Genomic DNA, 16,340 nt, shown 5'->3' with positions numbered 1-16,340 from the left:
ATGAATTCTGTTGGTCTTCCTGTATCAGAAATTACTAGTTAAAGGTTTTTATTTGTTGCAGCAAATAAATATATATGAAATATTTATAGTTGACAAGTAGATTGAAAATACATTGTGGGGAAATGCTCACATTATTTTTCTTCGTCATCTCTCGTCACACTAATTAACATAAATATTAGTTATTTCCCCCTAAACTTTGGCAAGAAAGGATTCTGAAAACCTTTTATTTTCCTTTGAGATGCTCTCATTGCCAGTAGTGGCCAGCTGTGGTAAAACAGTCCTGTTGCTTTAGATAATTAAAGTTTGGTAGATTAAATTGTAAGAAGCCCAGTGAAGCATACATTTAAGATTTAGAATTGTTTTTTCTTTTCAGTAATTATTTTGCTGTAGATACTGCATCAGCCATAGCCATTGCTCTGATGACATTTGGCACTATGTATCCCATGAGTGTGTACAGTGGGAAAGTATTACTCCAGGTAAGGCTCTTCTTTCAATATGCATGCTTAAAATTAGCTATGTTCTTTTACCAGATTATAAAACAATATGGGTTCTTCTACCAGATGATGAAATTTTTAGCTACTGGAGGGCACTGTTGGAAATGAAGCCAAACTATAATCTCTGAAATTTGAATAGTAAGAACCAGATGGTACTTCCCTGGTGGTGCAGTGGTTAAGACTCCCCCTGCCAATGCAGGGGACATGGGTTCGAGCCCTGGTGTGGGAAGATCCCACATGCCGCGGAGCAGCTAAGCCTGTGCGCCACAACTATTGAGCCTGCACTCTAGAGCCTGTGCTCTGCAACAAGGAAAGCCACCACAGTGAGAAGCCCTCGCACCAAAATGAAGAGTATCTCCCGCTCGCTGCAACTAGAGGAAGCCCACACGCAGCAACAAAGACCCAGCTCAGCCAAAAATAAATAAATAAATTTACTTTAAAAAAAAAAAGAACCAGATGAAGTTCTATTGATGCACAAAATAGGCACAGATCTTCATGTAGTTGTAAGGGAAAAGCATAAATGAAAATATTTTGCCTCTAATAATGTTTCAAGTGAAAACAATATTACTTAAAATCTTTTTTAGATATACATTTTCCCCTAATAAATGTGCTTTGGCTATTGTATAATCTGGTTATGATTGTTTTCTTATTTTCTATTCTTGAATTAGTGAGACTTTTAAATTTAAAATGAGAAATCACTACTTATTGAAACAATAGGAACACCTATAGACAAGCACCTGAATAGAAAGGTAGTTTCCCAGGACTAGATGAATGTGTAAGCACTGCTTTTCCTTCTGTCTTTCCCTCATGCCTTTTCTAAAACTTATGGGTTGTATCTCCCTCTCCAGAAGCAGTAATAACAATTAGATTAGTTTTATAGTGCTATGCCTTATACAAAATTTTACTTTCTTAAAGATTTTTTTATTGATTATTTGGTTCTAGAGATAGCAGCTTTTTTGCAATATAAGAAATAAGAGTGGGCTGATTCTTGATGCTGCTTTATTAGTGGGTCAGTTAAAGCCTTTCTTCCCTAAATCATGATAGGGCACATGTGAAACAAAACAAAGGCTGGTGTAAAACCCAATTTTTTTAGTGTCAGGATTACTGTTGCAAAAGTTTTTTCTCTCTCTAGATTCATACTTTATTTTATTTTTTTCCCCAGACAACACCACCCCATGTTATTGGTCAGTTGGACAAACTTATCAGAGAGGTAAGATGGAATAATAAGTAAAATCATTTTAATTTATAATTAGAGATTGCAAAGAGTAGGTACAAATAATTTCAACTCTTTCTAGAATTTTATTTTAGGGAAGTTTTTGTTCTTTACAATGATACAGTAGGAGACATAACATAGTGACAAAAATAGAACAGTTTGACGAATTGCACAGTCTGGAAGCCAGATTCACTTGAAATATTGGGTTGGCCAGAAAGTTCATTTGAATTTTTCCATAAGATGTTATGAAAAGCCGAACGACCTTTTTGGCCAACCCAATAAATGTAGACGGTAATGGTCTAAAGACCACACTATTTGCTATATAAATGCTGTGATTTTTATGATTTTGTATTCAAACCTAGGATTTTGATTAAGTCAGAGGCCACCTTTACATGGTGATTGCTTCAGCACCTAATATCTTGATCTGTAGGTTTAGATTTTGTATTGTTATAAAATTCCAACTGTTAAGTAATGAAGGAATAAGATAATCAAATTATTTGAATGTTGAGAGTGTTTTAAACTATTGGTTGTCAGTATCACAGAGGCCACTTTGATCAATATAGCTGGCCACTTGCTTCAGCTAGTGGGGTCTGTGCCACTGTATCAATGGGCCACACACTGTATATGTGGCCTTGGAATTTCCATTTGGCCCACATCCAAATAACATCCTGTATTGTACAGAAATTTGTTAAAAGGGAATCCGGAGAAAGGAATGATTGAGAAGACAAAAAAATTCTGATACCACAAGTGCTGAATATAAATATATACTATACTAATAAGATGAAAAGAACTACACACTGTTGAACAAGATGTGAATGAGGGAGGTAAAGACCTGATTCTTGAGGGACTGGTGCAGAGAATAAACTGGAAAAGAAGGCCCTGACTCAGTATTGAACAAGCAGAAATGGTATCTGGAGTGAATGGTCTGGGACTTCTCTTGGCTAAGTGTCCTCGGGCAGGGTTTGGCCATGTCATTTCTAGGCTTACAGCAAATCCATAATGTGACTGAATTGTGTTGGATATGTCAAATACAAAAGCCCTATTTCTGTGTTTTTGGTTAGGTATCTACGTTGGATGGAGTTTTGGAAGTCCGAAATGAGCATTTTTGGACCCTAGGTTTTGGCTCATTGGTATGCTTTCTATATATTACTTTAATTTAAACAGTTTAAAACATAGTTATAAAACAAAGTTTATAAACATAGTTTATACTTTTTAAAACTGAAAAAAGTATTTCTTTAAAATTTTTGTAGATCCTTTGATTCCCATTTCTGTTCAATGAAGTAAAAATTGTAGATGGATTTAGTAACCTAATTGAGATTAAGGAATGTTTTTCTTCATTCATTTTTTTCCTTTCAAACTAAATGATCTCAATACTGGGCGGTCGAAAAAAGAAAAATCCATAGTCATACATTCCTAAATACAAAAATGTTGCAGAAGTAAAATGTGCAATTATTTTCTTTTTTATTACTGTTCTAATTTTGGAGATTTTTGCTGAATTTGTTAAAGAGTTATAATAACAGCTGCTTCAGCATAAAATTCCGTGTTTTCTAGTCCAATTTAGACCTCATTACCAAAGAGATTTTGTTATGGCATGATTTTATTCCTGTGTCAGGAATGATGAGGAAAATACAGGAAAGTACCCAGAAAAAAAAAAATTTAAACAACCATAATCCTATTGATGTTTTGGTATTAATACTTGTATACTTACTCTTTTTAGAAAATGAGGTCATGCTGTTTTATAATCTGCTCTTTTCACTTAATATATAATGAACAGTTTTCCATGTTATTAAATACTACTCTTCTACAATATCATTTAAAAAAGAAAATAGGATTTGACTTTTGTAACATTAACACAGATTTCAGAGGTAGGCAGATTAGGGTTGGTCCAACAGCTCAATGAAATCACTACTTTGCAGTCTTTAGTTTCAGGCTTATACTCTTAGCAAAAAATGGCTGCTTCATCTCTTCCTTCTCCTTCTCTTCCCCTCTCTAGTCTTTTGGATATCTAAAACTCATTCTCTAGTAAATTCTTCAGGAAAGGGAACAATATTCCCTAAATTTTTCAATGTTGAAAACAGTTGTGAACATTATACTTGAAAATCATTTAGCTGGATATAAAATCCTGAGCACATATTTTATTTCCTTGAGTTTCTTAAATATATTACTCCATTTTCCTCTGTCATAAAGCATTATGGTGATAAAGCCTGATGATACATAGTCTGATTTTTTTTTCACCTTTATATGTGACTTGATCTTTTTGCTTCTATGCCTAAAAGATTTTTTAAAATTTATTTTTTGGCTGCATTGGGTCTTCGTTGCTGCGTGCAGGCTTTTTCTAGTTGTGGCAAGTGGGGGCTTCTCTTGTTGCAGAGCACAGGCTCTAGGTGTGGGGGCTTCAGTAGTTGCAGCACATGGGCTCAGTAGTTGCAGCTCGAGGGCCCTAGAGGACATGGGCTTCAGTAGTTGAAGGTAGCGGGCTCTAGAGTGCAGGCTCAGTAGTTGTGGCACGTAGGCTTAGTTGCTCTGTGGCATGTGGGATCTTCCCAGACCAAGGATCGAACCTGTGTCCCCTGCATTGGCAGGTGGATTCTTAACCACTGCGCCACCAGGGAAGTCCCTTGCAGTTCACTTTTTTTTTTTTAATATTTATTTATTTATTTTATTTATTTGGTTGTGCCAGGTCTTAGTTGAGGCAAGCAAGCTCCTTAGTTTGGCTCGTGGGCTCCTTAGTTGCAGCACGCATGTGGGATCTAGTTCCCTGACCAGGGATTGAACCCAGGCCCTCCCTGCATTGGGAGTGTGGAATCCTATCCACTGTGCCACCAGGGAAAGCCCCCTTACAGTTCACTTTTAATCATTCTTTTAATTGTATTGATAGTAACAAACTAGTAGACAAGTGTTTATTTAGCTGGGTGGTTTATAAACACAATCATCTCTGCTGTTCAGAACTTGGCCATCCAACAGCTACACCAATGTGTTGCCTAATTAAGACAAAGGAAATTAATAAAACAGCCCTATTCCTGGGCTGCCAGGAATAATTGTCACAAAAGCCATAGATTAATGCAAACACCATTGTCATAGGACACTGTTCAAGCTCATACTTGGAAATGGTTTTCACTTAATTTAATTGCTTTGACTTCCATATCAGACTGAAAGAGGAGATATAGTATCTTTTATAATTTTGTATAGTGAAAACTGAGATTACCATCTCACAGTGGCAAAGGAAAGGGAGAAATCAAAGATGACTCGATTTGTAGACATGGCTTTTCTTACCTAAAAGTAATAAAAATGGAAGTCAAATTCAAGCAGTAAGATATTTTCTTTATCTCATGATTAGCAATATCTCTCTTATTAGTGCTCAAGCCATAGATTTAGACCCATTGTAACTAAGCCAAATATTTTGCTAATTTAGGTGCTGTTATAGTTTTTTCTTATTTGAAATCTGAGTTTATCTAAAAGTCAACAATGTCTGCTATATATTTACTATATATTTTTGTTCTGTCTGTTGCTTGTTTTTTTAGTACGTATTTTTATTTAAGTTTTTATTATACAAATATACCCCATTGTTAGAAAAATTAGAACTTAAGCCAAAAAGAACAAAAATCCTTAATAACTCTACCATCTAGATATAAGTTCTGTCATTCTTTTTTCCCCCCAACATAGTGATTTGATATTTTTATAGATTATACACCATACTAAATTATAAAATATTGACTGTATTCCCTGTGCTGTACATTACATCCCTGTGACTTACACTTATTTTATAACTGTTAGTTTGTATCTCTTAATAACCCTTCACCTATTTCGCCCCTTCCCTCACCCTCTCTCCTCTGGTAACCATTAGTTCTCTGTATCTGTGAGTCTATTTTTGTTTTATTCTGTTTGTTCACTTGTTTTGTTTTTTAGATCCCATATATAAGTGGAAACATACAGTATTTGTCTTTCTCCATCTGACTTATTTCACTAAGCATAATACCCTTCAGGTCCATCCAAGTTGTTGCAAATGGCAAGATTTCATTCTTTTTTATGGCTGAGTAATATTCCACTCTACATGTGTACCATGTCTGTATCCATTTGTCAGTGGGCACTTAGGTTGCTTCCATATCTTGGCTATTGTAAATAATGACACTATGAACTTTGGGGTGCATTTATCTTTTTGAATTAGTGTTTTCATTTTCTTCACATAAATACCCAGGAGTGGAATAGTTGGATTGTATGGTACTTTCGTTTTTAATTTTTGAGGAACCTCTGTACAGTTTTCCGTAGTGGCTGTAACGCTTTACATTCTCACCAGTGATGTACTGTGGTTCCCTTTTCTCCATATCTTTGCCAACACTTGTTACTTTTTATCTTTTTGACAGTAGCCATTTTGATAAGTATGAGGTGAAACCTCATTGTGATTTTGATTTGCACTTCCCTGATGATGAGTGATGTTGAGCCTCCTTTCATGTTCCTGTTGGCCTTTTGTATGTCTTTGGAAAAATACCTGTTCAGGTCCTCTGCCTGCACCCCTGCTTTTTTTTTAATTGGAGTGTAGTTCATTTACAATGTTGTGTTAATTTCAGGTGTACAGCAAAGTGATTTAGTTATACATATACATACGTTCATTCTTTTTCAGATTCTTTACCCATATGGGTTATTACAGAATATTGAGCAGAGTTCCCTGGGCTATACAGTAGGTGCTTGTTGGTTGTCTGTTTTATATATAGTAGTGTGTGTTTGTTAATCCCAAGCCCTTTTTTTTTCCCTGGCCACACCATGCGGCATGTGGGATCTTAGTTCCCCCACCAGGGATCGAACCCGTGCCCCCTGCAGTAGAAGCATGGAGTCTTAACCATTGGACCACCAGGGAAGTCCCCCAAGGCCATTTTTTAATTGAGTTTTTTTTTTTTTGATGTTGAATTTTATGAGTTTTTTTTTTTTTTTTTTTGATATGTCTGTCTTTATGCCAATACCACACTGCTTTGATTACTGTAAAGTTTTTTTTTGTTTTTTTTTTTTGCTGTACGCAGGCCTCTCATTGTTGTGGCCTCTCCCGTTGCGGAGCACAGGCTCCGGACGCCTAGGCTCACCAGCCATGGCTCACGGGCCTAGCCACTTCGTGGCATGTGGGATCTTCCCAGACTGGGGCACGAACCTGTGTCCCCTGCATCGGCAGGCAGACTCTCAACCACTGCACCACCAGGGAAGCCCTGTATGAGTTCTTTATGTCCTTATCAGACATATCATTTGCACATGTCTTCTCCCACTCACTAGGTTGCCTTTTCATTTTATTGATGGTTTCCTTCACTGTGCAAAAGCTTTCTAGTTTGATTAGGTCCCGTTTGTTTATTTTTGCGTCTGTGGCCCTTGCCTGAGGAGGCAGATCAAAAATATACTGAGAAGACTGATGTTAAAGACCTTACTGCCTGTGTTTTCTTCTAGGAGTTTTATGGTTTCAGGTGTTATTTAAGTCTTTGATCTGTTTTAAGTTTATTTGTGTATATGGTATGAGAAAATGTTCTAGTTTCATTCTTTTGTATGTAACTGTCCAGTTTTCCCAGCACCACTTATTGAAGGGACTGTCTTTTCCCCATTGTGTTTTCTACCTCCTTTGTTGTCGATTAATTGACCATGTGTGTGTGGGTTTATTTCCGGGCTCTCTGTTCTCTTCCATTGATCTATGTGTCTGTTTTTGTGCCAGTACTATACTGTTTTGATTACTGTAACTTTTATTTATTTATTTTTTGTTTTAGCAGAGCTTCTCTTCTTATTTTTATTTTTATTTTTATTTATTTATTTTTTTTTAACATCTTTATTGGGGTATAATTGCTTTACAATGGTGTGTTAGTTTCTGCTTTATAACAGAGTGAGTCAGTTATACATATATATATGTTCCCATATCTCTTCCCTCTTTGTCTCCCTCCCTCCCACCCTCCCTATCCCTGTTGTTGTCTATGCTTAAGACATTCTGTGGGAATCAATTGGCTCTATAGAATTTACAATAAAAGTATTATTTGTGTATATTTTTTTGTTTGTAAATTGCTCAGCTACACATACTTTATATCAGTAAAATTTATAATAAATTATGTACATACAACACACACATACATTCAGTTGTTTTGGGAAATCTGTTCTTAAACATACTTGCACATCACTGTTTATAGGCCTGTTGTAAAAGATAAAGCATGTACAAAGGAAAATTACTGCTGCTGTCAGGTTGTCACTATTAGAAATGGTAGTGTCAAGTTCGGCTCGGTCTCTGGTTTTACTTTTTTACTATCATAAGTGGGGTTGTGTGATTTTTTATAATCCAGGAAAGGTTTTGGCAGCCTGCAAAACACTTTTTCTTCTCTTCTTTTCATGTAGTCCTTTCCACATCTTTATTCTTCTTTTACTTTGAAGATTTTTTTCATTTTTCTATCCACTAGTGGGATGTACTTTGCAAATTTATGTGTTACAGTTCCAACTCATTTAGTGATTAATTGAGCACTGGGGAAAGCAAATTCAGTTCCAAGAGACAGAATCTGATTGGTCCAGTGGGAAGTGATCCAGTTTGAAACAGATACTGATGCTGTTCCGAATATCTATGGTGAAAGAGAATCAAAGTGTTCAAACGCGATTGGTGGCTCCACTCCAGTCCACATTGGTTTATCTCTTAGACACACTTTACCCTTCTTTTGTCAGACAAAATGTTTGACATTAGCCTGTAAATAGGTTTTCAAGTGATACTGATGAATTATAAAGTTACTATAAGCTAGGGAAATTAGAATACCTGTTATCCTGTTAATGAGGCATGTGACAGGCATGGACATAACAGCCTATTCTCTGGCTCTGCAGTTCCTGAGGTCCTGTGGTTCAGAATTGTATTCACCCAATAGTGCTTTCTGGGTTTGTCTTAACCCCAGAGTTTCAGAGAAATTTGTCCTAGGGGCATGTTTGGACAGTGCTTTTGAAGTCTCAATGGCGGAGTTGCCCAGGTATGTCTTAGCAGAGAAAAGCTTTACTCATGTTGTTGTTCTATCAATAGTTTGGTATGCCCTGCATTTTTTTTTTTAGCATTTGGGGTGTTTAAAACAGCCTTGTAATGTGGAGAATGTGAGTCTAGAAGCAATTCACAAAGCAGGGCCCCATAGGAGAGGATGCTAAAGCTGTGCTCTTTTAGGTATGCTGTTTGTGGCATAATAGTCAGAAGCCTGAATTCCCTATTTGATTTTACTCAAGGCAGAGAAGAAAAACAATCCATCTCAAAGGGGTTTTATTCGTTTGTTAGCCTGTTAGCTTGCTTATTTGAGCCAGTTTGCTTAGCCTTGAGGAGCATGGGTGTGGAAGTAGACCAGTTCTAACACTTGCTAGCTATGAAAACTTGGAAAGTTACTTAATCTCTCTGTTCCTCAATTTCTTCATTTGTAGAGTGGGTATAACAGTAGCCCCTACCTCTTATTTTGTTTTGAGGGTTACATAAGCTAATACATTTACATGAGTTAAAACACTGCTTGTCACATTAATTAAGCAATCAGTAATTACAAATAGATATAAGCACAAAATAAAAATCACCCACTATTTCATCAAACTATATGCATTCAGTTCATTTCTTTCTCTTGGGAGGCAGAGATATTGAATAATATCCTGCGAACGGAGAAAGAACTTTGAGACTGAAAAATGAAGCGGACAACTCCATAAAGTGCAATTATAAAGTTTACTGTGGGTAACTTACATACAGGTAGGAAAGATCAGGCAAACAGAAGATCCAGAGGCATTCACAGCTGTGCTTTGTACTGCCAAAAGGGGTATGGGGGACTTAAAGGTACCAAAGTTAAAAACGGAATCTGACTACCAAGTGAGAAGCACATCCACACAGACTGGAACCAGGGGCACCCACCCCACTTCTGGGTCTCATGACCATTAACCATCTACCTCAGCAAAAGGCCCTCTTCCAGCTTTCATTTTAGATGAAGGCAAGGGTAAAAGTTGATAGGGAACTCATCTGGCTTGGGCGCATTCCTTTGTGAGCTAGGCTAAAGCTCAGTCACCTGGAAAGGACTGCAGGCCTAAGATAGAGCTGACAAGATGAAGCCAGTATGGTTCAGCTCCACGCTCCACCCCTGACATCTATAAGGCCTGCATGATCTTATCCATCATTCTTCCGAGAATACCCTAGAGCTAGACATCAGGAGTTTACATGCTGTCCCCACCCATTGTCCCCGTGATGTAAGGTTGAAAGACAGAATACCCCTGGCATTACTTCAGAGCTAGACATTGGCAGCAATCTGCATACCCAGAAGTCAGAGTGGTTGTGGATGTCAACATAGGTGGTAGCCCAGGACAAGAATGCATTAGTGAAGGTAGGTAGCACTAATCTTAGAAGGAAAAGGCTAAGGACGATAAGTGTTTTAAAGGTACCAAGAAAGACAAATCTTCATTCAGAAACAACACTGTAGCAGTTTGGTTTCCATGTGCCAGGATCACCCTGGGCTTTGACACTTTTCCAATAGGACAATAACAGACATTTTGTGCCTTTACATTGGAACTGGGCAGGGAGATATTATATGTGGGGGCTTCAGTAGGGGCTCATAAAAGAAGCCCTACTTCAGTCCCCCATTTAATTTCTATGGGGGTGGTCACCTTGGTTATGGCTGGGCCTTCACTTAGAAAGATTGAGGAAATACTATGCCAGGGCCTGGCCCTTACCCCCAAGGTATATGGATGCCAAGCCACCTGGGAGGGGTATACCATTTGTCTCCAATCTAAGATAGTCTCCCCAGGTAGGAGGTTCTGTGGCACTCTTAGGATAAGACCCACATCCCATCAGATGGGTCTCAGTGCTCCTTCTAACACTTGTACCTTTAAGGCCCTAGTTGGCAGAGCAGGCACAGTCAGTCTCTCATAAGCAGACATGTGGCCTGCTGTGGGTTCAGTGTTTAACAGCCAGATGGCTTCTAGTAGTGGTGGAGAACATCCTCTTAAAGACCTGTCTGGAGAAAGCTTCTTCAATGTCTCAGTAACCTGTTCATTCTTTCTACCAGCCCTGTGGCTGTTGGGTTATATGGCAGATGGAAGGTCCATAAAATCTCCTGGGCTTCAGCCCATTCTTTTACATCACGACCAGTGATATGGGTCCCTTGGTTGCTGTCTGTATGAATGGGGATCCAGTACATACTTTCCAACTTGGTCAAGCCCCTAATAGTGGCTGTCTGATTTGCTCTCTTACTGGGAAAGGCTTGTATCAGCCAGGTACCTGTGTCCACACAGGTCAATGTGTACTTGTGTCCTTCTGATAAGGGCAGGGGGCTGATATAGTCCACTTACCACCTGGTCACTGGGCTAGTGCTCGTCCAATGTGACCAGGAGTATGTCTCAGGGGTCGTCACCACAGGCTACAGTGGGGGCAGTCCCTATCAACTGCCTACCAGTCAGTGTATTTGATGGAGAGGTGTAACCTCTTGGCTATCTCCCAGGTGGTTGGGGCCTCAGTGTCTGTCCTGGTTTTCAGTGAAGCCACTTTGCCACGTCCGAGGGAGTCTGTAACTCTTCCAGGAGGACAGCTTCCTCCTTGGCTAGGGTGTCTGCTTTGTGATTCCCAGGCAGTGTAGTTGGAGAATGTGCAGAGACATGCCTTACCTTGATGGCAGTACTGGGTTGTGTGCACACATCCCAGATGTCCCTCTGTAGGCCAGCTCCCCACAGGTGCCGTCCCAAGATAGTCCAGCTTTCCTGATGACATTGTGGCATCCACATGGTCAGTCCTTTTCACACAGCCCACTTGTCTGTGGCTGTATAGAGGGGCGTAGATTGATGAGTGATCTCAAGCTATACTGCCCCCAGTTCAGCCCGCTGACTGCTGTGCTTAGTGCCTTCTTCAAACCAAATGACATTGAAATCCAGGCGAACTGCTGAAGTGGGCCAGGTGGGGGTATTGCCTTGACTGCTGCCATTGGTGAACCATGTCTCAGGAGGAATGGTCCCGATTCCCTCTTTGACTTGGCTGAGAGGGGAGCGATGGGTGGTATCTGAGGGGCCATGTCTAGATTCACATAAGACCCTGGCCCAAGGGGAGCATGTAATTTCTCAGAGAGCAGGCTTGAATTGTACACATTACCTTGTTGAAGGTATGGGTGCCACTTTTGCCGTTTGCTTACTTGGGCACAGGCACTTTTTGGTTTAAGGAGCATGTTCTTAACCCATGAACAGACACTGGTAAGTCCATGGTGAGGCCTTCTGTTTTTGCTGCAGGGCCAGGTAGACTACAAGGAGCTGTTTTTCAGTAGGGCTGTACCTCACTTGCCGTCCCTTCTACAACTGAGAATAAAATCCTAGTGGGATGCAATTCCTTTCCTGCCTTTGCCACAGGCCCTAGCCAGAACCTTTCAGGTGTGAGTCAACATCTAATTCACAGGCAGCGTCCCGCATAAGTACTCCCAGAGCCTGAACCTGTTTTACTACAATTTCAGCCTTTTCAAAAGCTTCCTGAAGGTGGATGTCCTAGTCCCATTTTTGTCCCTTTCTAACCAGAGAGTACTATAGGGGCCATATTATTTGTGCCGAATGTGGTATGAAAGGATGACAATAATCTAGTGACTCCAGAAAGGATTGTAATTCCTTGACTGACTGGTATGGCCAAGGCTTGGATTTTATCGATAACCGAGGCTGGGGTAACTTTTGTCTTACCTGACCAGATAACTCCCCAAAACTTTACTGACTGCCCAGGTCCCTGGATCTTGTCAGTGTTTATTACTTCCTATCCTCAGTTCTGTAAATGTCTGTAAAGAGGCAGCAGTTCAGGGCAGGAGTGACAAGGCATCAGAGGTCAACATAATGTCATCAATCTAATGAAATAATTCCAGCTCAGGGTGGGGCTTTCACCAGATTTCTAGGTCCTGGGCGACCAAACTATGACAAATGGCAGGACTGTAAATAACCTTGAGGCAAGACCTGAAAGGTCCATTGCCTCCTATCCCAGTTGAAGGCAAATTGATCTTGAGAGCTAGCACACAAAAGAATGTTGTAAAAGGGGATACAGAAGTCAGGCACACAATAGAAAGTTTTCAGTGCAGAGGAACGATGCTCTAAAATAGTAGCAATATTGGAGACCTCCACAGGGATGGGAGGAACCACCTTATACAATTCTCTTTAGTCAACAGTCCCTTTAGGCCATTTTACTGGCTGCAATGGGCTATTTTAGGGGCTATGCATGGATCTAATGACTCCCACATTTTCTAGTTCTTTAAGTGTAGTAGTAATTTCTTCATAGCCCCCAGGCAGCCTACACTCTTTGACATTAACAATCTGGCAGGGTAAATGGACAAGAGTTCACCTTACATGGCCCACCAACATGGGTTTCACCACTCTGATGCGAAGGCAGGACTCTCCAGTAGTGGTGGTCAAATCTAGGTCTTGTGAAACATCAACACCTAGTATATATTCTGGTATGTGGTCAATGTATATGAGGGACAAGCAGGGGACAAACAGCCCATTTGGAAATATAAGCTGGTTTGTCTTACTCGAATAGTTTGGCCCCCTTATCTGTCTATAGCCCGTATTCTCCCCCAAATTTAAAAGGGTTGTCATGCAGTAAGGTATACTTAGCTGTGGTATCTACCAGTGCTAAGACTGTTCGTGCAGGTCCAATAAATCAGCAGTTCCACCTGGGGCTTCCAGTCACCTCCTACAACACAAAGTAGAGGGCAACATTGTCCCAACCCCTAGTTCTCTGCGTGTAGGGGATCCATCCTGGTGTTCTACTTCTAGAGATGGGACACTGGGACCCATTGCCACATGTTTATGGTCAGTAGGCAGAGGAGTGAGCTGTCTTGTTAGGACTTTCCCAAAAGATAACAGGACTTGATTAGGTTGCTTATCAATGTCTTCCTTTGGAGTCCTTGCTACTCCTATATCCTGCCAAAGCTGTTTGCATGTCAACTGGGTTGGTCCTTTCTGTGTTTTCTCCATCCTTTCTTTGTTTCACCTTTATTTCTTTATTTTTGTTTGCCTTTCTGTTTCCTTCATGGTGAACTCTTTCTCTTTCACTGAGATCTGCTATAATCGCAACTACCAGAGCTAGTGCTTTACTGACCATAGGTGCCAGAACTGATATTAAGGTGCCATACCAAGCTCCAGGAGCAAGTCTGTAAGAAGCAATCCTTCATACCTGCAGTAAATATTTCTTCATGGGTTGCCTGAGTCTTTGTTTGAATGAGTGGATGAGTCCTTGGGTCATCTTTCTCTTCAACAATTATATCTTCCTACTCAGAGGAATCATTACACCTTGGTTCCTACCATTTGGGATTCCAGTCTTCCCGTGAGATGATGGTATTCACTTTGTTCGTGAATACAGGTGCCGCCTTTGCATTTTAGCCACTTTAGTCATTTTAGCTTGACCTCCAGGTGTTCTTGTTGTTGTAACTTTTTGGCTAGTAGATCCTAACTAGAGGAACAAGCCACTTGTAGATCTTATTCTAATGCCAGGGCCTCTTTAGATTTTTCTAGTTCCTACCTGAGTTGGAGCTTGTTTTCTGTGTCAGTCTCAGGGCCCAATGCAGAGGCCATAGCATACCTATTTTCCCACCTTAGTTTCTTTTTCCGATTGTTTCAGTTAGAATGTCCAGCAACACTTTTGGTGTTTTTGGGGTGTCCCCAAACTCACATGCCTGCCTGAAGCATTCCAAACTTGGCTAGATCTCCCCACGTGGAGGAAGCTGGCCATCCTGGGATTTCCACCACTGACAATGGGCTTTCCCCCAACACAGTTCCTTTACCCATGCCTGTTTCATTTTCTGTCTTCTGGCTGGCTTGCCAATTGTTGGGAGGCAGAGGTACTGAATAATATCCTCCAAAATGAGAAGGAACTTTGAGGCCAAAAAACAAAGTAGGCAGCTTCATAAAGTACAGTGAATGGAAGGAAAGGGAGTAGGCCTGGGAGCTTAAGAAGGAGCTGACAAAATGGAGCCGCAGCAGCAGCCTTAGCGTCTCCTGCCCGTCTCTGGTTTCCGAGCTTTTAGCCGCAGCTCGCGCCCGTCTCTGGAGCTCCTTTAGGCAGCGCTCTTAAAACCCCTCTCCTCGCGCACCAGGAAACACAGAGGCAAGAAAAGGTCTCTTGCCTCTTGGGTAGGTCCAGACTTTTCCCCGGACTCCCTCCCGGCTAGCCGTGGCGCACTAACCCCTTCGGGCTATGTTCAAGCCGCCAACCCCAGTCCTCTCCCTGAGCTCCGACCGAAACCGAAACCGAGCCTCAGCTCGCAGCCCCGCCCGCCCCCGGCGGGTGAGCACACGAGCCTCTCGGGCTGGTGAGCGCCGGTCGGCGCCGATCCTCTGTGCGGGAATCTCTCCGCTTTGCCCTCCGCGCCCCTGTTGCTGTGCTGTCCTCCGCGGCTCCGAAGCTCCCCGCTCCGCCTCCCGCAATCTCTGCCCGCGAAGGGGCTCCTAGTGTGTGGAGACCTTTCCTCCTTCACGGCTCCCTCCCACTGGTGCAGGTACCGTCCTTATCCTTTTGTCTCTGTTTATTCTTTTTTCTCTTGCCCTACCCAGGTACGTGGGGAGTTTCTTGCCTTTTGGGAGGTCTGAGGTCTCCTGCCAGCGTTCAGTAGGTGTTCTGTAGGAGTTGCTCCACGTGTAGATGTATTTCTGGTGTATCTGTGGGGAGGAAGGTGATCTCTGCGTCTTACTCCTCCGCCATCTTGGAAAGAGTCGACCTACTGTAACTTTTATAGTATAATTTGAAGTCAGGGAGCATAATACCTTTGTTCTTCCTTCTCAAGATTGCTTTGCCTATTTGGGGTCTTTTGTGGTTCCACATAAATTTTGGGATTACTCGTTCTAGTTCTGTGAAAAATGCCATGGGTATTTTGATAGGGTTGCATTGAATCTGTAGATTGCTTTGTGTAGTATGGACATTTTAACAATATTAATTCATCCAGTCCATGAACACAAACTATCTTTCCATTTATTGGTATCATCTTTAGTTTCTTTCATTGGTGCCTTATAGAGTATGGGTCTTTTACCTCCTTAGTTAAATTTTTTTTCTTAATTAATTTATTTTATTTTATTTATTTTGGCTGCATTGGGTCTTTGTTGCTACACGCAGGCTTCCTCTAGTTGCAGCAAGTGGGGGCTGCTCTTCGTTGTGGTGCGTGGGCTTCTCATTGCAGTGGCTCCTCTTGTTGTGGAGCATGGGCTCTAGGCCTGCGGGCTTCAGTAGTTGTGGCTTGCGGGCTCTAGAGCGCAGGCTCAGTAGTTGTGGCTCACAGGCTTAGTTGCTCCGCAGCATGTGGAATCTTCCTGGACCAGGTCTAGAACCCGTGTCCCCTGCATTGGCAGGCAGATTCTTAACCACTGCACCACCAGGGAAACCTTCCTTGGTTAAATTTATTCCTAGATATTTTATCCTTTTTGATTCAATTGTAAGTGGGATTTTCTTGATTTTCCTTTTTGATAGTTCATTATTAGTATATAGAAATGCAACAGATTTCTATATATTAGTTTTATATCCTGAAACTTTACTGAATTCATTTATTAGTTCTAATAGTTTTTTGGTGGAGTCTTTAGGGTTTTCTATATATAGTATCATGTCTTCTGCAAATAGTGATAATTTTACTTCTTCCCTTCCAATTTGGATGCATCTTATGTCTTATTCTCCTCTGATTGTTGTGACTAGGACT

At 40.9% G+C, this 16,340-nt stretch overlaps 1 protein-coding gene across 3 annotated transcripts in view; it reads left to right on the top strand.

Moving 5' to 3' along the window:
- Window positions 1–16,340, top strand: part of SLC30A6 (solute carrier family 30 member 6) — a 44,013-nt gene that overhangs the window by 25,466 nt on the left and 2,207 nt on the right. For 2 of the 3 annotated variants that reach the window (XM_007450955.1, XM_007450957.1), the window contains 3 exons: window positions 374–476; window positions 1,657–1,704; window positions 2,769–2,837. In XM_007450955.1, the coding sequence (XP_007451017.1) occupies window positions 374–476; window positions 1,657–1,704; window positions 2,769–2,837 (220 nt within the window). The remainder of the gene's footprint in view (window positions 1–373; window positions 477–1,656; window positions 1,705–2,768; window positions 2,838–16,340) is intronic. The other variant, XM_007450956.1, reaches the window with a different exon arrangement.

This window comes from Lipotes vexillifer, unplaced genomic scaffold, assembly GCF_000442215.2.
Source record: "Lipotes vexillifer unplaced genomic scaffold, Lipotes_vexillifer_v1.1 scaffold776, whole genome shotgun sequence".
Taxonomy (NCBI): Eukaryota; Metazoa; Chordata; class Mammalia; order Artiodactyla; family Lipotidae; genus Lipotes; species Lipotes vexillifer.
This window is presented reverse-complemented; position numbering and strand designations above follow the sequence as displayed.